The 26,493-nt window shown below is 33.0% G+C and overlaps 4 protein-coding genes across 5 annotated transcripts; 1 reads left to right on the forward strand and 3 right to left on the reverse strand.

Moving 5' to 3' along the window:
• Window positions 1-1,028: 1,028 nt before the first annotated feature.
• Window positions 1,029-4,427, forward strand: LOC114183406 (protein NRT1/ PTR FAMILY 1.2-like). Its single transcript, XM_028070420.1, has 4 exons — window positions 1,029-1,248; window positions 1,666-1,883; window positions 2,699-3,249; window positions 3,338-4,427. The coding sequence occupies exons 1-4, from the start codon at window positions 1,155-1,157 to the stop codon at window positions 4,227-4,229; spliced, it is 1,755 nt and encodes a 584-aa protein (XP_027926221.1). The 5' UTR covers window positions 1,029-1,154; the 3' UTR covers window positions 4,230-4,427.
• A 59-nt stretch (window positions 4,428-4,486) lies between these two features.
• LOC114183407 (protein PLANT CADMIUM RESISTANCE 8) lies at window positions 4,487-5,925 on the reverse strand. Its single transcript, XM_028070421.1, has 5 exons — window positions 5,821-5,925; window positions 5,567-5,735; window positions 5,328-5,399; window positions 4,849-5,061; window positions 4,487-4,759 (listed from the first exon to the last, which is right to left on the reverse strand). The coding sequence occupies exons 1-5, from the start codon at window positions 5,908-5,910 to the stop codon at window positions 4,668-4,670; spliced, it is 636 nt and encodes a 211-aa protein (XP_027926222.1). The 5' UTR covers window positions 5,911-5,925; the 3' UTR covers window positions 4,487-4,667.
• A 1,257-nt stretch (window positions 5,926-7,182) lies between these two features.
• Window positions 7,183-19,391, reverse strand: LOC114183662 (golgin candidate 5). Its single transcript, XM_028070752.1, is given in 21 exon segments — window positions 7,183-7,649; window positions 7,777-7,851; window positions 8,294-8,407; window positions 8,489-8,548; window positions 8,774-8,994; window positions 9,072-9,186; window positions 9,548-9,766; window positions 9,850-9,948; window positions 10,034-10,099; window positions 10,189-10,272; window positions 10,370-10,429; window positions 10,521-10,805; window positions 11,203-11,250; window positions 11,348-11,409; window positions 12,081-12,195; window positions 15,293-15,367; window positions 16,003-16,074; window positions 17,352-17,683; window positions 17,686-18,363; window positions 18,549-18,704; window positions 19,043-19,391. Coding segments are annotated over 20 exon segments (2,967 nt in total). The 5' UTR covers window positions 18,697-18,704; window positions 19,043-19,391; the 3' UTR covers window positions 7,183-7,610.
• Window positions 19,392-19,884: 493 nt separating this feature from the next.
• Window positions 19,885-22,117, reverse strand: LOC114183123 (pentatricopeptide repeat-containing protein At4g21065-like). Of its 2 annotated transcripts, XM_028070019.1 has the most exons (2): window positions 20,524-22,117; window positions 19,885-20,370 (listed from the first exon to the last, which is right to left on the reverse strand). In XM_028070019.1, exons 1-2 carry the CDS (start codon window positions 21,983-21,985, stop codon window positions 20,054-20,056), a joined length of 1,779 nt encoding a protein of 592 aa, XP_027925820.1. In that variant the 5' UTR covers window positions 21,986-22,117; the 3' UTR covers window positions 19,885-20,053. The 2 variants fall into 2 exon arrangements, with proteins under 2 accessions (XP_027925820.1, XP_027925819.1); XM_028070018.1 differs by having other exon boundaries at window positions 19,885-22,117.
• Between the last annotated feature and the right edge of the window lie 4,376 nt (window positions 22,118-26,493).

Below are 26,493 nucleotides of genomic sequence, written 5' to 3' on the forward strand. Positions count from 1 at the left end.
CATAATTAATTAAGAAATATATCTATAACTTTTTTTTTTAAATTTCATATTATATTATCAACTCGAGACACTATATTATCATTTTTCTCGTTTATTTATCTTATTATTTTAGCTTTCTTATTTGCTACTTGGGAGTTAGGTGAACATAAGCATATAAAAATTACAGATAATGCTATCTTTAACTTTTAAAAAGATAGATACTAGAAATAATTCACTATATAATCAAATAAGAAGATAAAGAAGTGTAAAAAGTTTTAAAACGAGAGATGAAAAGTGTTCGTACAAATTATTATTACTCTATTATGGCAATAATAATAATAATAATAATAATAATAATAATAAAATATGATAATAATCATTATTCTTTTTTAATTACAATCTGTTACTTCCTCTTTTTTTTTTCATTTCAAATAAATTGTTTTCTTACAAGATCTACTTATATTAATACTTTTATTCAACAAAAATAAGGAGGTATTGAAATTTTTTTAAATGAAAAATATATGTATTTTCCATAAAATAACATAACAAAATTTAGAACGTCATTAAGATCTAGGAAAATTATGTTGATTTGATTAAAACTATATTATTTGAGACTAGTTTGAAGTTTAAGTTTTATAAGTAAAAAGAACATATGAGAAAAAGAATATTTTATGTTCCAAACACACATAATACATCAACAAAAAAAAAATTATAAATATTGCACATCAACAGTAAGTAAAACACTTAACAAATTGGCACATGATCCAACGCTTCCCCTGCACGACCTTCGTATCTTTTTTAATGAATAATTAAGAAAAGAAAACGGAGAAAAAAGCTTAATGAATCATGGTTCTATCCAATTATTGGTTAATCATACTTAATCGGCACAGCACTTCCATGTAAACTTTGTAATTCCATGAAGAAAGCACTTCCACTTAATATATAGTGCTGTCAATAAATATTTTAAACATTGCCTCCTTCCTTAATATAATGAATAAATAATTGAAGTTACTAAAATAATCTATATTGAAAAATGTGCGAGTGTTTTTCTTATAACTAGAATCAAGAAAATACACTCATTCTCTTAATGAATAGGTGTGTCTGTGAAGAGTATGCAGATTTTTACTTTGTAGTTCTTTCTCTGCTATTTGTTCTTACTTTTCTCTGTATCAGACATGGACAAGGAAATCGAGGTTGCTGCACACCAACACATGAATCTACATGTAGAACGTCGAAAGGGTGGCTTCATTACTATGCCTTTCATTATAGGTAAGAAAAAAAGTTATGCTAATGAGTTTTAGATATTTGTTTAGTTTGATCTGTGTTAAGAGATGAACTTTATAAGTCAAAGTTAATTCTCAAAACTGGTTTGTAAAGTGAGGTTTGTATCCACTTGTTTATTATAAAATTATTTTATCTTTAGTCTATGTAAAACTTCTTGTAGAACTTTTTGTTAGGAATCCAAGTGCGAATCTAAATTCACATTGGCCAGAAATGAGAAAGTAGAACATCATATAAGGATCAAGACTCATAAACTTATTGCCTTAAGTTTTTACGTTGAGAGTGGTGTCAATGTCTTGTATGATTGAGCTCAGGTCTCATTAGTGTTTGTTTTTCCCAGTGAAACTCCTTCTGTAAACCTAACACTTCTAACGATTTGATCGTTGAAAATGAGTTATACTGCAGCAAATGAAGCACTAGCGAAGTTGGCAAGCGTTGGACTTATTCCAAACATGATACTGTATTTAATGGGAGATTACAGAATGGGAGCAGTGAAAGCAACTAAGATTTTGTTCTTGTGGTTTGCTGCTACAAATTTTGGTCCTGTGCTTGCTGCATTTGTTGCTGATGCATATTTGGGTCGTTTTCTTTCCATTGGTTTAGGTTCAATTCTCAGTTTCCTGGTTCGTATCTCTTCCTTTCTATTCTATTTTTAACTTCTTAAAATCCTAAGAACTTCTCATCAGTGCTGATTAACACAGATTCTTTGTAAAAGAAAAACGATTCTAAACTAATATTATTTACGGCTTCAGATCTTGATTCTGCTAATCAAGTGAGTCAGTGTCCATCCAAAACAAAAGGAAGCATAAAAGTTGACAATATATATAATATTTAAATAGTGATTAATATATTCAAAATTTAACAAGAAAAAGATACTAAGTAAACGTTGCGTATACATATACATTTTGACTTTTACGCAAAACCCATGAAATTATTATGATGATTAAAAGATATGATATTCATATTTCTTTTTCACATATTTTTTATCAATAAAGAATTATATATATAGTTATATACTTAAAAGAAATATTAGTGTCATTCATTAAGAACATCCAAAATGTCTATTTAATAATTAAAGAATTTGTGAGTGTGATTTAAGACCTTTGATACACTGATATGATATAATATATAACTATGATATTTGTTGTGCTAACATAATATGATAATATAGTTTCTTTTTTCTTCTTCATTATGATGTATTTCTTATTTCAAAGAGCAGAGTTAGGTTCATCTTGAGAGGATAAACTTTTCTCTTTTTCTCATATTATATATACTAAAATGTTAATAAAGGGAATTTTGAACGTTTTGTTCGTAAAATGTAATGATATTATCAGTAATACACTCGATGTGGAACTTCGAAGATTAGCTCATGCCAAGAAAATAAGATTATAAAGTATAGTTAAAGGAAATTTGACTGAATTTAAGGAGAATTTTGCAGGGAATGGCTGTGATGTGGTTAACTGCCATGATCCCAGAGGCAAGGCCATGCAGCCACTCAACTGAAAACTGCAAATCTGCAACAACACCACCTCAAATGGCTATCTTACTCTCTTGCTTTGCTCTCATATCCATTGGAGGTGGTGGCATCTCATGCTCCTTAGCATTTGGTGCAGACCAGCTTAAACAAAAAACCAAACCCAACAATCAAAGGATCTTAGAAAGCTTCATAACTTGGTACATAGCTTCTCAGACCATTGCTGTCGTTTTTGCCTTGACGGGAATAGTTTACATCCAAGACCATTTTGGTTGGAAACTGGGCTTTGGGGTCCCAGCAGCACTCATGTTCTTCTCCACTCTCTCCTTCTTCCTCATTTCCCCACGTTATGTGAAGCAGAAACCAAACACCAGCTTGATCACTGGCTTTGCCCAAGTGATTTTCGTTGCCTATAAGAACAGAAAGCTTTCATTTCCACCTAAGAACTCCACTGGCAATGGGGTGTATCACCGTGACAAGGACTCAACCCTTATCGCCCCAACTGATAAACTAAGGTTGAAAGCAAAATCATGCATTACCCTGATGATCTTGAGTGCCATGAACTGATAAAGTTTTTGACTTGATGCTTACTTATTATTGTAGGTTTCTAAACAAAGCTTGCATCATCAGAGACAGAGAACGGGATATAGCCTCTGATGGGTCAGCTTCAGAAAAATGGAGTCTTTGCACAATAGAGCAAGTGGAAGAACTGAAGGCAATCATTAAGGTTGTTCCCATTTGGTCGACCGGTATCATGGTGGCAGTCAGCACAAGCCAAACATCACTTTGGTTGCTCCAAGCTAAAACCATGAACAGACATGTCACTTCAAGCTTCCAAATTCCAGCAGGCTCTTTCGGAGTATTCATGATGCTTGCAGTGTGCATAACTGCGGGTGTCTATGATCGTGTCATTCTTCCTGTAGCTTCAAAAGTGAGAGGAAAACCAGTCACCATCAGTGCCAAAAGAAGAATAGGAATTGGACTGTTTTTCTCCTTTTTGGACTTTGTGACTTCAGCAATTGTTGAGAGTGTAAGGAGGAGGAAAGCAATACGAGAGGGGTTTGTAGATAATCCTGATGCAGTGTTGGAGATGTCTGCAATGTGGCTTATTCCTCATAATATTCTGTGTGGTATAGCAGAAGCCTTTAACACCATAGGCCAATCAGAGTTCTATTACTCAGAGTTTCCAAGCAGCATGTCAAGCATTGCTGCATCTCTTTTCAGCCTAGGATCTGCTGTGGGAAACTTGGTGGCTTCTCTTATACTCAGCATTGTGGATAATGCTACTTCCAAAGGTGGAAAACAGAGTTGGGTTTCTGATAACATCAACAAGGGTCACTATGACAAGTATTATTGGCTTCTTGCCATAATGAGTGCTGTTAATTTTCTTTACTATTTGGTTTGCAGTTGGGCTTATGGCCCTAGTGCTGAAGCAGTCTCAAAGAAGGAAGAAAGAGGGAAAAGGGTTCATGATCAACAACACGAGGCAATGTAATGAACTCCAATAAGTGTTCTCTTAAAGTTAATTAATCATGTTTTTACTACCAAAATGAGAGACATATACATAATTTGGATATTGTAACCTTTTTTTAATGATCAGCTTATGTGTGTTGTAGTACTATATAGAAAAAAACTATGTTTTGTACAAGTTGCATTCATGAATAAATATTTGGCAGTTGCGTCATGAATATTAATAAAAGGTACTTAGTTTATATTCTTCCAAAGAGTTTATACAGTAAGACTCTCCATGTAAGAATGGATGCAACAATTTTATACAGTGATATACCTATCATACCAAACTTGTCACCTTTCGGCTTTATTTTCTTTCTTACAATTCAGACACAAGCATCAGACATCAAAAGTAAACAAGCACAGAAAGAATCAAAAGAAATACAACTCGGTTTAAATTTTAACAGCTCCACCGTGAATGTGTTCACTTGGACATGAATTGGTTTGGAGGAGGAACGTTCAATGTTTGACCACTTTGCTGTTTTGCATGGTTTTGTGCAAGAATTCCATTCCATCCTGCATGGAAATTGCAATAAGGTCTGTCAGATAATGATTAAGAATGTAAAATTGAATGAGGGTAGAGGAGAAGGAAGGAGGTGAGTTACCAAGAGCAGGGTCAAGTCCTCTTATTTTTAGCTCTCTGAACTCTTGACAAAGGGAACAGCATGGACAAAAGATGTGAGAGACTATGTCCGTGTATGGTGCTTCCACCAAATTATACCTTTTTCTCAACTTTGTTCTGTACTTTGACCCCATTATCCATTGAGAGCACAAAGCAGGCATCATTAATAGGTAAATGAAGCTCCCCAGATGACAACCTGAAATCATTTGAATGTGTCAATTGTTAGACAATCCCAGAGAAAAACCAATACATAGGAAAACATTACATTATCTTTAACTTGAAATTGAATATAATGTTTGTGAGAGTTTTTTACTGTGTTGTTTAATCTGTCTATTTCTGAGTAATAGAATACTACAACTCACTCTTGAATTTCAATGTTATGGGTTCAAACATTTATATCTAAAAAGTGGAAAAAAATTGTGAGAAATGAATGCATGGTGAGCTAGGTGTAAGGGTCCTTACTAAGTTCTCCACCATCTAATATTTCTGCTATCTGCCCAAATGTTACACACGGGAAAAATGATGTCATAACAGCTGCAACCAAAATAAAGTGTGCATAATTAGATTAACCACACTGCATATTGTGAAGCAAATAAAGATAAATGAATCCAGTAATGAAAAGGTTATCTTTCTGGAACAAGTTTGAACTTGTAATCTAGTAAAAAACTTAGTTGAAGAAATTAAAGTAAAGTAGATAATACCATTTGTCTGATTCTCATGACAGTCAAATAGTCCAGTGCTCCATGGACTCCCTATTGGCTGAACTGTATCAGCTTCATACCTTGGAGCAAATGAACCAATGGCTTCATTCTGTTGAATCTTCTGATCCTCACTGGTCTGCATCTCACCTTTTTTCTTTCCTGAAAAGTTCTGACAAAAACCAAAACAATGAAGGAAGCCTAGAATTAAACCAACTGCAGAAGCAGATTGCTCTTGCAAATGCTGCTGGACTTACAAATAAATAAATGAATGAAACTGCAGCATTTAAAAGAGCATTTGGAGTATGAAAGGGCAGAGGGTATTGTAGAAAAATCGTGTATCTCATTTAATTGATAAAAAATATATTAAGAACTTTAGAAAGAAGTTTCATGCTCGGACGTGGACAACTGGATGGAAGAGTAGACTTTGAAAGTCGTAGTAGATAATGGAATGAAAACAAAACCAGATTTTGGAGCTAATAGCCGAAATGCTTGACACCAAAGTGAGTACATGCACTGATATCTTAATGTACGCAAAAAGTCAAGTCAAATAAACAACTCAACACCACTGTACTCTATTCTCTTGAGAATATACTCTGCTAAAGTAAAAGGTAGAATCAAGTTGTGGTGACAATCATGAACTGTATGAAAGGCTTTGTTCGAGTTGACTAACGTTATTCAATGAAATCATGCAATGCATTGCAAACATGGGATCATTTTCCTTTTGGGTCAAAGGATCACCTCTTAATAAGGTTCAAAGCCATAATGTGAATGTGTAACTTAAGCGGATTTTGCAGACGCGTCTTCTTCATGCCAATATGGTGTTATTCAAGTCGATTAGATTCGGTATCATTTATAATTGAGTCCAAACATACTCATTGTGTTTAGAGAAATTACAACAATGTTCTCTATGTTTTCTTCTAATTATACTTGCACTTCTTTTTAATGTGACAAAAAATCTCTTAATTATTGTGATTTCATCATGATCGCACTTTTTCTTTGCAAACTTTGTCAACTCGATTTAAAACAAATTATAGCAACACTTGTAAGGCTTGTTGTAATTATACTTTTACGCCTTCCTTTTTTTTATTATTATTTTTACACACAATTTCCTAATTTTTGCAACTGGGTTATAGCAAACAGTGCCTAATATTTATAATGTAATTTTTAATGTAAAAAGTGTTCGTCTCCTTTGTTAAGAGTTCATGTCCTTGCAAATGATTTATATGTTTGAAGTTTTGGACATTTCACGTGTTTCTGTCATTTGTCTCGTAGGTATTTTTGGACAACCTGTTTTCTTTCTTTGGAGTAGGTATCTTTGAGTGATAAATTGTCATATATGGTAAATTTATTGATTTTTGTAGTTACCAAAAAGTATTTGACGAATTAACCGTCATATATGGTCAAATTTTTAATTTAAGCTTTTTAAATTTCTATAAAAACAAATAATGCGTACACTATTAGTGTAAAATCATTTATGTTATTATCCAATTACAAATTGTTGTATATAACAAGTTCTTTCAACTTTATTATTAGAAAGTTATAATAAAGTAGTAAAAAGCATTGATAAGAATTTATTTTTATCCTTTAATATACTATGAGGATATTCGAAGCAGAAATTTATGATAAAATCATACAAATTCATTCAGGAATAAAGAAATACAGAACCCAACAAAAATGTGGTTTTAGCTAGCGCTTCCCTTTTTGTTTATTTGGAACATTACACACTTGGGGAGGAAAAAAACCCTATATTGTCAAGAAACTCGGCAACAATATTCTAAGGATCTCTCCAAGTATGAATTTGGTATAAAAAACAGCCTATACAGCATTCCCTTAACAAGAAAGACTATCAGTATCAGATGGCCAGGCAAACAAAATACATACTTCCGATGGAAGACCTGAACGAATCACTCTCCAGAGTCCCATGGCACTCTTCCAATATATTACCATTTCCAATGTACATCAAACGCAGCCCAGAGACATGGTCATGCCAAGACCATCTCAAATACTTACCTTTTCGGTTCCCCAAGCCCTTTCTTCAACCAAACTAGTCGCTATCCATCATTGATGGTTTCATACGCTGGATCTGTAAAAAGACACACTAAGGTTATAAATCCAAGTATATGGATAAAAACAAATGGTTAAGCATTTTATGGAAAGTGAGAAAAAAAAAACTAGGGCATCTAGGGAGTAAAAGATCCAGCTTAGAATACCTTATTAACAAGCAAGTTCACTTGTTCTCTGTACATTTCCTTCAAGTCTACAATATCCGCACGTAGTTCCTCCAGCTAAACACATGGAAAGTTTTTTTTCAGTGAAAACTACAAAGTAGATAACTTTTTCATTATAAAAGTAAATAAATAAAAGGAAAGACGACAGTTTTGGCATAGCAAAGTCCTACGTATAACTACAAGCCTACAAATTATTTTCTTCTCTTTCGCCCATTATTTTATTTATGGCCTAGCTTGTCTAGCGTTTTTCTTTCATTTGATTTCTCAGATTTTCTGAAAGGGTCACGATTCAGTAGTGCCATACTCTTGTCTGGACCCTAAAGTATTTCAAACACAAGAAAAATGATCAGAAAACAAACTTAAAGAATTAGTTCATAGGTTGGCAGTGATTTCCTTACAGATAGAATAGGCAGGCCACTAGGTCAGGAATCCAAAAACCAAATTATGTCTAAGAAATTACTTCTAGAAAGAAAACAGAGGTTGCCAAAGTTAGAATTACCTCTTCATCACGTTCGCCCATCAATTCCAAAGCAGCAGAGTGCCTCCTCCTTAGTGCGTCTAGCTCTGACCGTAAGCCAGGTAATACAGCAGCCTCCCCACGCAACTTCTCACACTGCAGGGTGGATATGATATTCATGTCATGGTTAATGACAAGGAACGTGACTATAAGTGATAAACAGGAAGCAAAATTCACCTGTTCTGTCATTTTGACCAGCTCGTCAGCAAGAGAATCGCGGATAGATTCCAGTGATGCCTGGAATTTGTATTAAAAGAAATCATCATTGTATCCCAAATAAAAGGGTCATCCAGATCACTGCCCTATGATCCAACAGCTTAATATAAATTATATTAGTGATATACTATAAGTTCTATTACTTGAACATCATGATAAATTCTCAATGATAAGAGAATGTCAAGCTATGAACAAGAATATATGGTGCAAAACGTTTACAGGGAATGAAGGCAAGAAAAATCATACCAGGCGTGACATGTATGAAGCAAGTTCACCCTCCTTCTGACGAAGCGCAGCTTCAAAAGAACTAGGTGTCATGCTTTTCACATAGTAAGGGCTCATACTTACTTCTCCTGGGATTCTCCTATCAGAAATACTATCAGATAAGTCCAACGATGCTTGCAGAAAGTGGCTTTCTTCCAAGCTTCCAAGGGAGCTTGCACTAGATATTTTCCGAGACAGGTTTCCTACATCATAAAGAATATTAAACATATATCACAGACAACTCAGCCATAGTGATGGATAGAGAAGCAGAGCATCACACCATTCTCAAAAGCAGAAGTTTGCTTTGTAATGGGAGTTTGATCTGACGATGGAGCAGAATGAACACGGGCAGTTCTCTCCAGCTCTGATCGAGCAGCCTTTTCTTTTTCTATCTCCTGGAAACAATTAAGAACTTAACTCACGCAATACTGTACCTAGTTATTTTTTATTTTTTTTCATTTTTATGTATTGTTTCTGTTCCATAATTTGACCAAATATTCTACATAAGCTTGCTAATATAATTAATTCCAATAATCCATATAATGTTGAAACGTCCACCATAAAAGCAAGTTGACTTTCTTTTGTAATTTTTTTACAGAAAAGATCATGCAGCATGAAACCAAATCTCTCCTTTGGCTGGTAATCCCATTACCCACAAAATGAGAAATGATAGAAAATTTAATCGGAGGTGAAACCAGAAGCTTCATTAACAAGTTTGCAGTGCAATATTTGAAATCCATAATCAAAAAGCTCTACCTGCTGAAGATGCTCCCTGTGTATCAGTGCCTCCTGTAACTCTAGCTTGTATTTCTGTCTAATGTCTCTGATCTCTTCCTCAAGCTGTCTCACACGACCTTCTTGAGTGTCAGCTTCCTCCTTTGCTGCAAGATATTCCTGCCTACTTTCAGCTGCCCTTTGTCTCTCTTTTTCAAGGGTCCTACTTAATTGAGTCTGTTCTGCTCTTAAACAGGAAATCTGTAATTCATTGTTAAAGCAAAAAGTCACATATACAAGAAATTGCCATTAAACATGCGATTTCACTGGAGAAATTACAAAACCTGAGCCTCAAGGACATTAATTCGAGACAAGGTCTGAGATAAGCGTTCATTCACAGATCGCTCTCTTTCCTCTGCAGTTGCAGCTTTAGCCTCAGCTTCCTGTGGGATAGGAAAAGATGGAGGAAACACAATGATATCCAGAGGGAAAGTTTCTAAAATTAAATTAAAAAAGTATTTTACTGACCTGAAGTCGAGAATTGAGAGTTCTTTCAACAGCTGCCCAAGCTTCAGCTCTTCTGGCATTTGTTTCCTGTTATAAAGTGAATTCTAGTATAGTACAGATCCCGTGGAGCAAAGCCTTAAAAAACAGTAGAATAATTCTGAATCATGTGTATTAACCTGCATGGCTTCAATTTGCCTTAAAAGTGGCCTTGTGGATTCAGGAACTTGCGTAATCAGTTCCTCACACCGTCTTTCACTTGCCTAGAGAAATCCAACCAAACTATAAAAACTACCAAAAACACAAATAAAGTGGCTAAAACTTATTTGTAACAAATACAAGCAGAAAGAGTGAGAGCACCTGATAACGTTTTTGAAGATCCTCAATGTCCCTGCGAAGCATGTCTTCTTTGAAGACAGCCTGAAAATAGACAAAGAAAACATTACAACTGGAAAATAGCATCTTGAGAAAGTTAACTCCATAAAAAGAAATGTCAGAAAATAACACAAACCTGTTGTTCCTTTCTACTTAATGTTTGTCTCAATTCTTCAAGTGCCTGGACTAGCATAGATTCACGTTCCTCAGCTTCTCTCAGACGACTTTCTAGCTCAGTTCTTGCTTCATTGTTCACACGAGCCTCAGCTAATGCTTCAGCTTCCTTAGCAGCAGCCAAAGCAGTTGTATAATATTCTTTCTGTGCTGCAATTTCATTTTGGTGTTTTTCTATTGTTTCTTGCAGCAACTTCTCTGTAGCTGTCTTGTCCCTCTTGATACTTTCTACTTTATTCTCCTCCACCTGATTTCCATGGCATTAACCAAAAAACAATTTCAATTAAAAGTATTAGTAAATATATGGATCGTAAACACATGCTACTCCAAAAAAAGAATGCCACTTCCAATGATATAGAAGATTGTCCACAACTCTACAGTAGCACACAACTATAAATGATAATTACCCTTAAAAGTAATATGAATTTAAATTATTAGCAGTAAGATGGGACTTCTATAAACAGACTACAGAAGAAAACCTTTTGCAAAAAGATAAACAATCTGCACCCAAAAAGTAAAGATAAAGCTCTACCCATTAAATTTCTGATTCCTAGATTCCATGGTGAATGAAGAGAATTATTCATTCAAAAGATACCACTAACAAATAATAACTTCTAATAATGCTTTCAGAATAATTCCATCACCTGAAGTTTAGTAGTCAAACCTTTCTTCTCCTCCTCAAGATCTCTGATCTAGCTTTCATAAAAAAAATAATTAAGACATTTGTAACAATATGTAGGTATATATACAATTGAAGATTGTGGGAAATACAACAAATAGTCTGCATACCTGAGCCCTTAGTTTCCTAATTGTGGATTCTTGAGTAGCCTGCTTTTTTGAAAGTTCTTCACCTGGGATGAGAGACAGTCCAATATGAAGAAAGAGCCTCTATAATCTCCACTAATTAAATAACTCCATGCTTCAAAGGATAAATGTTATAATTACAACCGAAAAGCCCTTCAAAAGAAATTATTAATTTCCAACCAAAACAATGAAAATTAACATTTCACAGAATTTTATAATGTAACATCAGCCTTTGCCTTCCTCAATTTTATCATCTAGCTCTCCTATAAACCTTGTTCAAAGCTGTCAACCAAGCCAAACAATAAAGGTATACAAAATACTAAGTCCGAGTAAAGGTGTTTACAAAGCATTTATTACTCTATAACTATGAAAATCTTAAAAGAAATCCAGGCAAGATCTTACTTTCCATTTCCTACATTTAACACACTAAATTAAAAGCAGCTATGCAAAAATTCTATGCCCAAGTAAAAGTGCTTACAAAGCATTTACTACTCCAATAAATAAGGATATCCCTTTACAAATGTTAAAGAAATCCAAAGAAGTACCCAACTGAATAATTTAGTACTGTGAATTTTGTCCCTTTAGGCTTTAGCTGGCATACATCTAAGAGAATCATCCACATAGTCAACCCCAAAGAGATAAAAATAACAAAATATATGATTTTGTGGCCGCAGAGCCTGGATGATACAAATTTAGGTTTAATTTCAGACTGCAGTACCTTCTGCCATTACTTGGGTAATTATCTCATCCTTTTCTTTCAAGAGAGCAGCGGCATCAATTTTTTTACTCTGCTCTCGGCGAAGTGTATCCCTCTCCTTAGTGAGAGCGTAAACCTGCAATTAAAAACCAAAACAATTATAAAACCCATAACTGTAGCTCAAACTAGGCCTGCCTCTTTGATGTTGAAATGAATTTCTAACACCAATCCCCAATGCTTTAGATGCTCATGTTATAACATTAAATTATAATTCATCGTCTCTGCTTCCATGGAAACTTGTTTATCAAATGCACTAACATTGCAAGAATTTTACTGGTATACACAAAAAATGGAACAGCATATCAAATCACAACTCAAGTATTGCTTTTAAATAAAGCAAATGATGCAGGATGCATCAGCACCTCCACAGAATAGCGTCTCAGCATAACTGACATTTTTGGACACGACACTTGACAAACACGCCTTCCACTTGTTTCCAACATCCCTCAACCAGGTCACAATAAAAGAAATATTTCAGGATATACCTCTTTGATACATATTGGACACCTCTCCAACACAACCAAAGAAACTAAACACTGCTACTATAAAAAATAAATAAATAAATAAATATTGTCATCAATATTGCTAGACTGGACTTTCTTTTTGTGAGGTTCATTCCCATAAGACTTAAGTATTTAATTTAATTACTAGAATACATGTTTCTTAGTATTCTGATGACCCATTATTACATGTTGTAAAACTTCACAAATTTGTTTTACGAAATATATAAATGAGATCTTTGTCATGTTGATTATATAAACAAGCAATGTCCCTCATTAATCATTTCCCTGTGACCTTGTTGGAATTGGTTCTTCATAAGCGAAGGTTCATCCCTCAAAAGACTGACTCTGCAACTTATATGGCATCTCTGCCAGCTATGCACTTGTATGACGAGAAACTCGAGAACATCTGAAATGAAAGTACGCATTCAAAGGAAAACATGTGACCCTTAATAGTAATTTTATCAGTTTTGCCTTGCTCGGTTAGTTTCTGTGATGAAAAAAATCAACCAGAACTTCTCTGTATAGACCATACACCACTTTTGAATTATGCATCTGAGTTATACTACTGATAAGTATGCACAAAAACAAACAAGATTTACGAAGTTGTAACATTCCACTATTTCTATTTGCATTTGTATTAGTTAATTATTACTATTGGATTTTGAATATCAAAATAAATACGGAAGATTAAATAAAACATCATCAAAATCACAGTATATTCACTCCATTCAAAGAATTTCTACACCATAAAATCAAAACAACCATCTGAACAAATTTAAGAATATCATATTAACTAACAATCAACTTCAATAACCAAATATTTATATTTATCAAAATTGCATTCTCTTTCTTAATTTATCCGATATCATTATTAATTTATTCTTCTAATTTTCTGAATCATATTTTTCTTAAGATACTACAAAACCTCAATCCAACTATTCCTCCAACATTAACTAAATATTTCTTTATATTCCACATAAATCTTTGAAGACATAACTATCACATGTTGTCACAAAATACCTTTTCTCCTTCAAAAAAATTAACAATCTTTTCTTTTCTCTAATTCTAACTATAATTATGACCAAAATAATAACAATCAAAAACCTCCCCTTATATTCCTTATCAGTCCTAAAACACTCAAATCACATGCTCTCAAAATATTTTTCACTTTCCAAGGATTCTCAAATCTTTCACTCTAATTCTAACAATAACATAAAACAATTATAATAAAAATAATCAATTACTAAAAATACTTCGGGGTAGCTTTATTTTCAGTATCTGAACTAAACTTCCTACAACTTCCTTCTCTTCAACACCTACTCCTTTATATATTTCCGTTCAACCTCTTCTCTGAATTTCGAAATCACTTTTGTTTATCTCACAATTCTGATCTTGCCCTATTGTGTTCACCCCCCTCTTTTTAATAAGAAACCTACAGTTTTATAATCACCTTTCCTCTTAATTGTCAGTGATGACTAGTTATGTTAATTTAATTTTTTTTAATTGACATTAGTACGTTAAAATTGCCCACTTGCAAATTTATTTATTCTTTTTTTTTTTTTTATAAAGCTCATGCTAGGAAAAAAATTAAATAATTAACTTTTGAAAACTTTATTTCACAAACTTTATTTCTTCTTTGAAATATATCTATATTTTCTTAATTAAATAATTAATTTGTACAACAATATTTACTCTTCCTATTTTTAAATCACACACACACACTTATGTATGTATGTATATAACTTAATTTAATATTTGAGAATTATGGGTCTTTACACAAGTGATACCTTTCTCTCAAGAGTTGCAACTCTCTGATGGTATTCCTCTCGCAAAGACTCAACTTCTGCCTCATTGGATTTTCTCTGTTACACAATTATCAGCAATGAAATATAAATATTCCAGAGGAAATGGATGCAGCAGTGAACAACACAAAATAAGATGAGAAATAAAAGTAGGGAACAATGACATGTACTAATTAACTTACAAAAACACCAAAGGTATCTTCATAGAAAGATGTGCAAAGGAAAACTGTTACATCATAAATATTATACAACATGAAATATCCAGAAAATTACAACACATACAATATCATGTAAAAAAAATTCACCTTCAATAATTTTTTTATAACCTACAACTGACACAAAATTAATCAAGGAAGAAAAACTAGATTTTGAAAAAATTGTCTTCTGAACCACACCATCTATCATTGACAAATAAACATGTTTGACTTCTACTTTTTCATGATATTAGTATTCCATGTTGGTTGCTCAGTTAGCCAATTCATTTGCTGTTTGTCAATGCAAGACTGTGTCTTAGAAATGGCATATAGGATCAATGATTAGCTTCCAATGCTACATGTGCAAGAAATATTGGGTTTAAATATTTAATAGACAGATGAAATGACAAATACTAAGGTTCAGGAAGTGACAATAAAAAGTTGTAATAAATCAAAAACATCGCACAAAGCTACTGCTAGGTAATCAAAAAGTAAATATACCTTGAAATCCTCAATCACGGATTTTAATTGTTCATTTTCATTCATCAATTTTGCAATGTCATGTACAACAATATTTACTCTTCCTATTTTTAAATCACACACACACACTTATGTATGTATGTATATAACTTAATTTAATATTTGAGAATTATGGGTCTTTACACAAGTGATACCTTTCTCTCAAGAGTTGCAACTCTCTGATGGTATTCCTCTCGCAAAGACTCAACTTCTGCCTCATTGGATTTTCTCTGTTACACAATTATCAGCAATGAAATATAAATATTCCAGAGGAAATGGATGCAGCAGTGAACAACACAAAATAAGATGAGAAATAAAAGTAGGGAACAATGACATGTACTAATTAACTTACAAAAACACCAAAGGTATCTTCATAGAAAGATGTGCAAAGGAAAACTGTTACATCATAAATATTATACAACATGAAATATCCAGAAAATTACAACACATACAATATCATGTAAAAAAAATTCACCTTCAATAATTTTTTTATAACCTACAACTGACACAAAATTAATCAAGGAAGAAAAACTAGATTTTGAAAAAATTGTCTTCTGAACCACACCATCTATCATTGACAAATAAACATGTTTGACTTCTACTTTTTCATGATATTAGTATTCCATGTTGGTTGCTCAGTTAGCCAATTCATTTGCTGTTTGTCAATGCAAGACTGTGTCTTAGAAATGGCATATAGGATCAATGATTAGCTTCCAATGCTACATGTGCAAGAAATATTGGGTTTAAATATTTAATAGACAGATGAAATGACAAATACTAAGGTTCAGGAAGTGACAATAAAAAGTTGTAATAAATCAAAAACATCGCACAAAGCTACTGCTAGGTAATCAAAAAGTAAATATACCTTGAAATCCTCAATCACGGATTTTAATTGTTCATTTTCATTCATCAATTTTGCAATGTCATCAGCTTTTGCCTACAAAGGGAACCAAGATTATGAAAATGTAATAAGATATGCAACATTGTAATTGCCACAAAAGAAACATATAGAAGAGGAGTATAATTATATACAACTTCTTGGATATATTGGAACATTAAATTGAACTACCTTTAGCTATTAAGAAAGTCGGAAGATTGTAGCTGATTATAGCAAAAGAAAAGGGGTGTAGAGGACCAAGAAATCATATTTACAAAAGAGTGAATTAGAAGCCACTTTTACACCATCGGTCTGAACTATCTTTACTGTGAAGAACCTATGATTCTTTATTGTGATAATAAGTCAATTATTAGCATTGCTCACAATCTAGTTCAGCACAATAGGACACACAAGATAGATAGGCACTTTATTAAAGAGAAGCTAGAAAGTAGCCTTATCACTACTTTTTCTGTCCCATCTGAGCTTCACTTAGCATATTTGTTTACCAGAGATCTTCCCACGATGATTTTATGATCTCACATGCAAGCTGGGAATGATAGATATCCATTCACTAGCTTGAGGGAGAGTGTTGTCTATACAATATTAAGTGTACTACTAGAAGTTGTTAGAATATTATAGAGATCTCTCTATTTATTACTACATAGTTAGAGTTCTCTATATATAAAGGTTGATGTATTGTTTCAATCAATTGAATAAGAATCTTCTTTCTTTCAAATTAATCCTTTCAAGTTATATACATACATATACACAAGCACACATATATATAAAAAACAACACCCCATATGTTTAGGATCTTAACCAAGAAAAAAGAAGACAATGAGCCCCCAAAACTTCTTAACCACGTCTATCTAGAGATCAAGCCATCATTCATCATAGTTCTCACTTTTCAAACTAAAAAGATAAAAAATCTCCTTAAAAAGAAAAAAGAATATGAATCCCAAATCCTTTTGTTGCTAATACTAAAAAGAAACAATTTTTTACGTTCACTTCTCAATCGGTTAATAAAAGACTAAGAAAATTTCTTTTTGACAAAGTGAATTAGAAACTAAACTATTTTTACACCACTTAATAATCTTCATGACTTCTGTTTTATGTAAGAGAAGCTTGGGAAAATATATAGTCTATGAAAAAAGCTTAGTTCCACAAACACATAGACCCTAACCAAGACAAAACGTACAACAGACCAAGAAAAAGCCTACCTAGAGATGATGTAGCGCTTAGATCTTCTTGTTATACTACGAGATCTTGCAACAAAAACGAATGTGCATACAAAAAGCTTTTATTTCTGCCGTGATAACATGCACTAAACGAAATACCTGAGCCTGTCTTGCAGCACCTTGTAGGGCAGCTTCCATCATTTTCATTTCCCTTTTCACCCTCTCTAGTTCAACCATGGCGCCAGAGTCAGACATAGTTCTTTCAGATCTTATATGATGCACTTTCATGTCAGCTTCAACATCATGGGCAAAGTGGTCGCTTTCATTTTCTTTTGCAGCTGTTTCAGTTTCAGGTAATAACTCTACAGTTTCCACCTTAGAAGATTCATTTGGAGTACCACTGGACAACTGTTCAGTACTTGATTGATCAGAGTTACTGGCTTCATCAGAAGCCACAGACTGTAGAACAGAAGTGTCAGTATCATCTCTTTCTCACCTTCACCCGATGCTTCATGTTGAGCAGAAGATACTCTCTTTACACTTTCATCTGCTTGCACCCTCTCTTCTTTACTCTCCTGTTGTGTCTCAGCTTGAGAATTTGCATTCCCATCACTAATACCATGTGATTCACCAAACTCGCTAGTAACAGCCTCAACTACATCGTCTGCAAGACTAGGAGGCGTGAGTTGCATTGACACTGGACTCTCAGAGGTTCCCTCATCGGTAATCTCTTTCTCTTTAGAATGGTCTATGGCATCTAAACTCTCAATTTTCTCAACAGAGGATTCAGTCAATTCAACAGGCATCTCCAGTAAGTGGTGTTCCTCCTTTCCATGATCCAAATTATATTCAATTGTTTCATCCGCTGCTGACTCTGTATGCTCACCATCTTCTTCTTTCTTAAGAATTTTATTTTCTTCTTGGGCAGTGATTTCTTCATCTCCAACATGGACTTCATTATCAGTTTCAAGGGCTTTGTTTCCTTCCTCCACAGGTGTATGATCCAGAGACTCTGGCACTTCTAGTAACTTCTTAGTTTCAGAATCTCGTTCAGAGGATTCATCTTTTTCAGACATTTCTTCCGTAGATTCCTCACTTTTGTTCCCCATAAAGGCCATGACAGGATTAAATAGGGCTTTCGTGTCAGTAGATACAGGCCATGACCCTGCATCTAGAATTCAAAAACCAAAAGACATAGCTCCAATCAGTGTCAAAACTGAGAAATCCCCACATAGAGAAACACATCTGATCCAAAAATTCGAAACTCAAATCTCACAACAGTTAATGAACTTCACATCTACCTCTATCATAAAATTCACACACGACAAAGAAATGCTAGGAACTGCCATTAAGTACCTTCACTGCTGGACTCAGCCTTCTCTTCGAAGCCAAGAGCGGTATCAAAATTCTTCTCAATATTCTTCACACTCTCCTGAAGCTTATTAACGGCTCCCGCCAAATCGGGGAAGTTCCCCCACGATTTTTTCCCACTAAACCACGCCATCGCGAAAGCTACAAACCAAAACAAAGCCGAACCGTGATGCACATTAACAATTGAAAACACCACTCAAATCCTACTCTATTCCAACCCCGGATCCCAAAAAAGCATCAACAATGTAACTCGGATAAGCATCAATTGCAAAAAGAAAAGACGGTCAAATTCAATTCATGCACCACACCACACCGCAAAAAACTATGCATCTAGAAAACCATACATCAAGCCGAATGAAGAATTGAAAAAGCGAAATGCTAGGTAAATCTGAAATCTGATAATTGTAAAGGAGGATACGAATGCAGAGGGGTTGAGTTGGTGAGGTATGAGATCAATAGTAAAAAGATGCGAGGCGAACCTCAATGATGCGATGGATCCAGGAATCAAATCGTGGACGTGGCTTTCGAAGTGGTGGAGCTCATAGTTGAATTATCACGAAGCTTCACCTACAATAGAATTGAATCATCGAAAAGAGAGAAAAGTTGTCGGTGAGAAAAAAACGAGAAACGGAGAGTGGCGTTGCAGAAACGCGGGAATGGATGTTCAATTTTATGAGTTCTGCAAAACTAATGCTATGCTATGCGAGGGATGACAGATCCTCCTCCAACGCGATTCTAAAGGTTTCTTCTCTTCGCACGTTGGGTTGGGGGCGAATGCAACGCTGTCGTATGCGTACTTTCATTTCTTTTATTAATTATTTTGGTGAGTAGGGTGGGCGTAATTTGTTGATAGATACATAACTTCATATTCGCGGGGTTCAATGGGAAATAAATTACGATGCAATAAAAAAAAGAATAGAAATAAGATTTTTTTTTAATGACGGAAAAACCTGAAATAGTTATTTGAATCAAAATAAAGCAATTTTATGCGCGAAAAATAGTTTTAATTTGATAAGGCCCATTAAATTTTTGAATTTAAATTATTTTGTATTGAAAACATTAAGTGGTTTGTTTTGAGGAAAAAAAAATTAAAACTACATAAATCATTTCTGTTTAAGAATGAACATTTCAATTTTGAATATATAAATGGACAACACTTATTATCCCCTGCCTTGTTTCAGAATGACTCTGGGTCTCGTTTCTAAAAATAAAAATACACTCCATTCAAATTTTAAAGAACGTGATTAAGAGATTGAGGAGTAGTTTAGTTTATGAATTTACTTTGCACATTAAAAATATATTCATTTTGAACATTTAAAAAACTCCTAAAAAATGAGCCTCTAATATTAGCCACTGAAACTATAAATACTGATCAATTCAGTTCCTAATTTTACAAAAACCCACAGTGCAGTCTTTTATCGTATAAAATGTCGTTTACTTTACTTTAAAAATTGTAGTGAATGACGTTTTGCAGAGTTAAGAAAGCTTCTTCACCAATAGTCACCACATGAACACATTCCATGCTTAAAATGATGATAGCGATTGACGTCTCTCACTGTTATCTCCCTCTCCGTGATTTCCGATATGAACTTGATTGCAACATGACAATCCTCACAAATCCGAAGATTCTTTGTTATCAAAAGCCTGGTCCCTGGCAATGTACTTATGAGTCCAAATGCAATAGCTAGTCTTTCGCTGTGACTGCACACCATGTCTGCCTTCTCATCTTCCTCCACATCATGGAAGACAGATCCTGTATCAGGGACATATCCAGCTTCTCGCATTAGTCCTTCTAACCTCTTTAACTCTGCATATATTGCACCAGAATTTGGATGTGAAACATCTCCAGAAAGAAATGCATAGACCTTGTTCTTTACTTCAATCCAGCTACAAGCAATGTTTTTCTTTATTCCTTTATCTATCATTAACTGCCTCAACCTAGCAACTCCTTCCCACTTACCTGATTGAGCATACATGTTGGCCAAAATCACATAATTGCCAGAGTCATCGGGTTCAAGTTCGATTAATTTCTCTAAAGCCACCTCTCCTAACTCCACATTCCCATGGGTTTTGCATGAATTCAGTAAAGCACCCCATACACCGGAATCTGCCGTTACGTCCATTTGTCTTATAAGATCATACGCCTCATCCAGTTGACCACAGTGACCAAGGAGATCAACCATGCATGTGTAGTGTTGAACAGTGGGGTTGATACAGTAATCCCTCACCATCAACTTATACAGTGCTCGCCCTTCATCAAGCAAACGCCCTCGGCTGCAAGCTGCAAGAACACCAACAAATGTTATATGATCTGGCTGAGCCTCTTCCCTCATTCTCTCAAACAAGTCCAAAGCTTCAACAACAAGACCATGCATCGCACAGCCAGTAATAATTGCATTCCAAGATACAACCCTTTTCTCCCTAAGCCGCTCAAACAAGATACAAGCAACTTTTACAGAACCACATTTTGCATACATGTCTATCAAAGCAGTTTTCACCTTGTCATTGGATTGAAACCCATGTCTCCAACCAAATCCATGGATCTCCCTTCCATGAGGAAGACAGGCAATGTCAGCTGAAGATGAAATCACAGTGACTAAAGTTGCCTCGGTGGGTCTTACACTCGTTGCTGCCATCTCGCGGCATAGAGAAAGCGATTCGTCAGGGTGTCCATTTTGAGCATAAGCAGCCAGCATGGAGTTCCATAACACAGTATCTCTCTCAACAATTTTGTCGAACACGTGACGGGCATCGACCACACAACCACACTTAGCATACATGTCAACAAGAGCTGCACCAACAAACACATCCCTCTCCCACCCAGTTCGTATCACACGCTCGTGAATGATCCTTCCGTCTTCAATCGTGGAGAGTGCAGAGCATGCTTTGAGAACAAATGGGAGAGTGAAATTATCGGGCTTGAGCCCATACTCAAGCATCTGGTGGTAGAGTGAAATGGCAACCTCGTGGGGCCCATTCCACGCATAAGCCCGAATCAAGACGTTCCACAGAAATAAATTCCCTTTAGGAATTTGGTCGAACAGCTGGTGGGCATTCCGAATAGAATTACAAACGCTGTAAAAATTGACCAGCTTGGTGGCCAAATCTTGATTGTAAGCAATACCCAGTTGACACAATCGGGCGTGGAGTTGTTTCCCAGGCCTTAACGCCTTGACGGAAATACAAGACTCAAGTAGCGAAGCGTAACGGTGGTGATTAGATGGGGATGAAGGAAATGATTGAACTTGAGCGTGGAGTGAAGTAAAAGGGTGGTGTTGAGGGATTTGTTGTGTGGCAAATGAACGATGCAAGAATCGGCGTTGGAAATAAGATGGTGAAACGGGGAAGATTTTGAAAGAGAATGAATGTGTAGAAAGGATTCTTGAGGTTTCCTGCGTCTTCCTAATAGAACAGAAAGACATTTGATTTGGCAAGTGTTCTGTAACAGCCACATCATATCTGGCTTCGCCGATTTCTATCTATGCAATGCATCGCTTTCGATCACGGTCAAACATGCTTCTGCATCTTCACTGGGTTCAAATGGTTGCATGATTTATTTCATATGATAGAAATTAGAGGTAATGAAAAAGCGTAACCCAGAAAAAATAATATTAAATAATTACGACTTAATTGATTATAATCGAATATAATAATCATTGCTTAATGATGGGAAAATTTAATTTTGTGAATCTCAGGTATTTTTAAATATTTCTTTATAATTCTGTTAAAAAACAAAAATTCTTTAAGTCTATATTTTTTACTTTGTTATCATCTATTCCACAGCGTAAGGGTTCCTTGGGTTTACCAACACGATACTGCGATGGGAAACAGGAACTATTTTTCAAAATTTAATCTATACCTAATAATAATGTACGTGGTAAAATAAAATTGTAATAATTACTTTAAAATGTTGCATGAGGGAAATAAATTAGAATGTGAAGATTTATTAATTAGTTACTATGAGCAAACTAATAAAATAAGTATACTTGTACAAATTAATAATTTAAGATTTTCAATAAAATTTAAAAGATAATCACTAGTAAAAAATTTTATATTATATACGATTTTTCTTGAAATTTTGTTAAAATATTTGCATGAAAAAAAAATTCTACTACTTTTGTTAAAAATCTTAATTGGCAGATAATTATTTCGTGAATAATTATTTCTTACAAAATTATAAAATTCGTAAGTATTTTTTATAAAATTTGTTATTAAAAGTGTTTTATACAAAATATTTTAAAAAAAGTTGATAACAATTTCCAGCAAATTTTTTTCATAACAAAATTTATAAATATTTTCTAAAAAAATAATGTCAAAATAAAATTCACAAAAAATATAAGTTTTTCTAATAATGAATGTTTCGACTTATAATTTGTAGTTATAGGTTGTAGGTTGATACTCTAGCTTATATTATTATTATTCATGTACCTGAATTTTGTTAAAGACACAAAAAATTGTTGGATACTAGAATAATAGTAAGGACCATAAATAAAATAAAAAAGCTAAAATCATTTTTTTTACCTAATTTTGTTTGAAAATTTCAATTACACTCGTAATTCTTGTTTGGTGTAATTAAGTCCTCTAGTTTATCTAATTAGATATTTTTCGTTAGATTAGTGTTAATATCATATTTCTATATGTTATGTGTCAGTTCATACTATTTTTAATTTTTTTTATTTTTCTTTTGTTTACAAAAATTGTCATATGAAAAGTTATAGTAGTGACAATATCACATGTCCCTACATGCCACATATCACATGGTAATATTTATATTTAATTTAGTCGCATGATAATGTCTATACTCAATTTAATTCCTATATTAAAACTTTTGATTCAATTAAATCTCAATTTTTTTAATGAAAAATGTTATTTTTCTCAAACTTAAAACTAAAATAATAATTAAGTCTAATTACACTACATGTTAATTCTTTTTAAAATTTATACATAAAATTACTCTACTCAAATATTATTATGAATTATTAAAGCACTTATTTAATTTTAATAAGAATGAGTATGAATTAAATTTAAAAGTTGATTAACCTTAAAGTTATTGTTTTATAAATTTTAAAATATATATAAGAAATTAAAATTTAAAATTTAATGTATTTAAATAATTAATTACATGTTATATTAAAAAATTCTACGTACCAATTTTTTTTAACTATTTACATTTTTTTACCTCAAGCAATGTACAGTGACTAAATTATAGATAGTTAAGCCAAATTATGTAAATTTATAGTTTTGATGAAGTTTTCTTTCATATTTCTTTAATTTTACGTAATTTTTAAATTATACACTAATATAATATTATATAAATTATTTTAAATTATGTAAATTTATAGTTTTGATGAAGTTTTATTTTATATTTCTTTAATTTTACGTAATTTTAAAATTATAAAGTAATATAATATTATATACATTTTTTATCACTATTTTTTAGGTAAGTTTGTTCAAAGGAATTTAGTTTAATGTTTAAAAGTATTTTATTTTCTACAATGATTTAAAATGTAACCTAATAGTCAACAAGCAACAAAGTGTATGGAATAATTATATTTGGGAATGAAAATAAAGTGGAGGAGGGAGTGGTTTGAGATGAGTCAAATATTAATAAAGTATATACTAGTGTACACATGCGTTGTCGCGTCTGTGTGTACGCATTTCTTAATTATGAATGATAATATGTTAATAGGTGATAATAGTGTAATGTTATTAAATTAATATATAAAATAAAGTGAAATGAATAGAGGAATCAATTGTTGATGAATTAAAAAAAAAGAAAAAATGATAAACAGTTTTATAGAAAATGGGTGAAAATAAACATTAAATTTTAAAAATTTAATAAATAATTATATTATAAAGGGTAGAATTGGTATTATGAAATGTAAACACAAAAGAGGAAATCATCTTTATATATTGTTATAGATACACAGCTAATTATGAGACACGATTCTTGAAAATGTAAAGAGAATGAGTCAGAGATATACAATGTAAATTATGCATATAAAATTCTACAAAATAATAGTTGTGGTGATTACTTTAAATTTCAAAATGATATGGAAGACAAATGCAATACCTAGTGTCAAACTTTTGATTTGGAGAGTGGGTTTGAATCATGTCTCAACTAAGGATAATTTCCAACATAGAAATATACAAATTCCATGTAAGATGTGTGTTGTGTACAAACTACGAAAAATCAATTCAACATCTATTTTTTGAATATAAGGTAGCAAATTCCGCCTTAGATATATGTTATAAATGGATAGGAATAATAACAGTTTCATACAACAAAGTCATGCAACATTTTCATCATTTTAACATGTCAGGATGAAATAGAAAAGGAAATTTGATTTGGAAGGATACTTGGCTTTAACGAGAAGTATTTGGGATCATAAAAGTAACATGTTAAAAAATGCATAGGTTGATGGGGTGAAAATATTTGCAAGTGTACACTTGAAACCATGGGCTTGGATTAGAAAGAAAAAAACCCAAAAGCTATTTTCTTTTACTCTGATTGGTGTCTATGCCCAAAACCTATGTTACAAGTATCCAAACATAAGTCTATATCTCATGTGTAGTTTCAGTGTGAGTTATATCACCCTACTATATTATGTTTTTTTAGTTGTTAGATGTATTCAGGAATGACAGATGAAGAATTTGGTCTCAAAAATCATAATGACAACCACAAAAGGATTACGTGAGCAATACTATGGAAGACCAACACTAAAATCTTTTACATGTGAATCACCGATAGCAATAATAAAAGGTGTATCAAACATGATAATTTTTTGTATGACTTATAAAGGTTTTATGAGATCTAAAGTCAAGTTTAGTGTTTTATGCTTTTATGATATGTACGTATGTTTTTTTGTAAAAGATTAAAGTATTCCAAGTGCTTCTTTGTTTATTCAATCTTTATTATCGACGAAAGAAAAATGTATTCATATGTAGAAGTTTTAAAAATTGTAAAACCATATCCAATGTGTCCATGCAATATTCAACATAGAATACATGGAATAACCAATGTTTTTGTATGGATAACCTAGATTATACCTCGAGCATATTCTGCAAAATTTGAATATCAGTAGTTTAGAAGAATAACATGAAGAATAGTGAAGTGACGAAGAAGAAGAACATGAAGGATAATGAAGCTAACATGAACAATTTCCTTTTTGAATGCATGCATGCATACATGTGACACTATTGTTCCATGTTAGCTTTTTCATTTCAGTTTCATCATCTTCTATTTCATCTACTTTTCGTAGCTATCATTTGAACGATTTTTTTTTTCTATCTAAAGGAGTTCATTGTAAAATATATATTTTATTTTCTAACTGTCATGACATATTTTTTATTTGAAACAATGTAAACGCTAAATTGAATTTATATCATTATGTATTAATTTTAGTTTGTGTTATATAAGTGATTGGTTAATTTCATGAATTGCGTGTCATGATGAAATTTAAAAGTTGATTAGCTTGGTTGTTAGAAACTTTTAATATGTTTATATGCTACTCTTATGTAATGTCAGTTGGTTATAGGAAGATACTTATATATTTAATTTACTGAAATAGACTGTTGTACCGTGGAAGGAGTTATAGGATGATTAGAAATTGATACTATTCATTGATCTTTCAATTTTTTTAGATGTTATGCAACTTTATAATTTATATTATAAATACTTAGATTTCAAGGTTCTTGTATAGTAGAAGTAACTATAGGATGATTAGAAATTGATACTATTCATTGATCCTTACAAAAAAAATATATTAAAATGGTCCTAATTTTGGTTTTCTATTCAAATAGGTCATAGTTTTCGTCAATTTTGTTTAATTGAGTCCTTTTTTTTAACACCGTTTAAATCATTAACGGTCATGAACAGTGACTGCCACGTGAACCAATTTGGTCCCTCTCCAAATTGAAACCAAATTTA

Source organism: Vigna unguiculata, chromosome 5 (assembly GCF_004118075.2).
Source record: "Vigna unguiculata cultivar IT97K-499-35 chromosome 5, ASM411807v1, whole genome shotgun sequence".
NCBI lineage: Eukaryota > Viridiplantae > Streptophyta > Magnoliopsida > Fabales > Fabaceae > Vigna > Vigna unguiculata.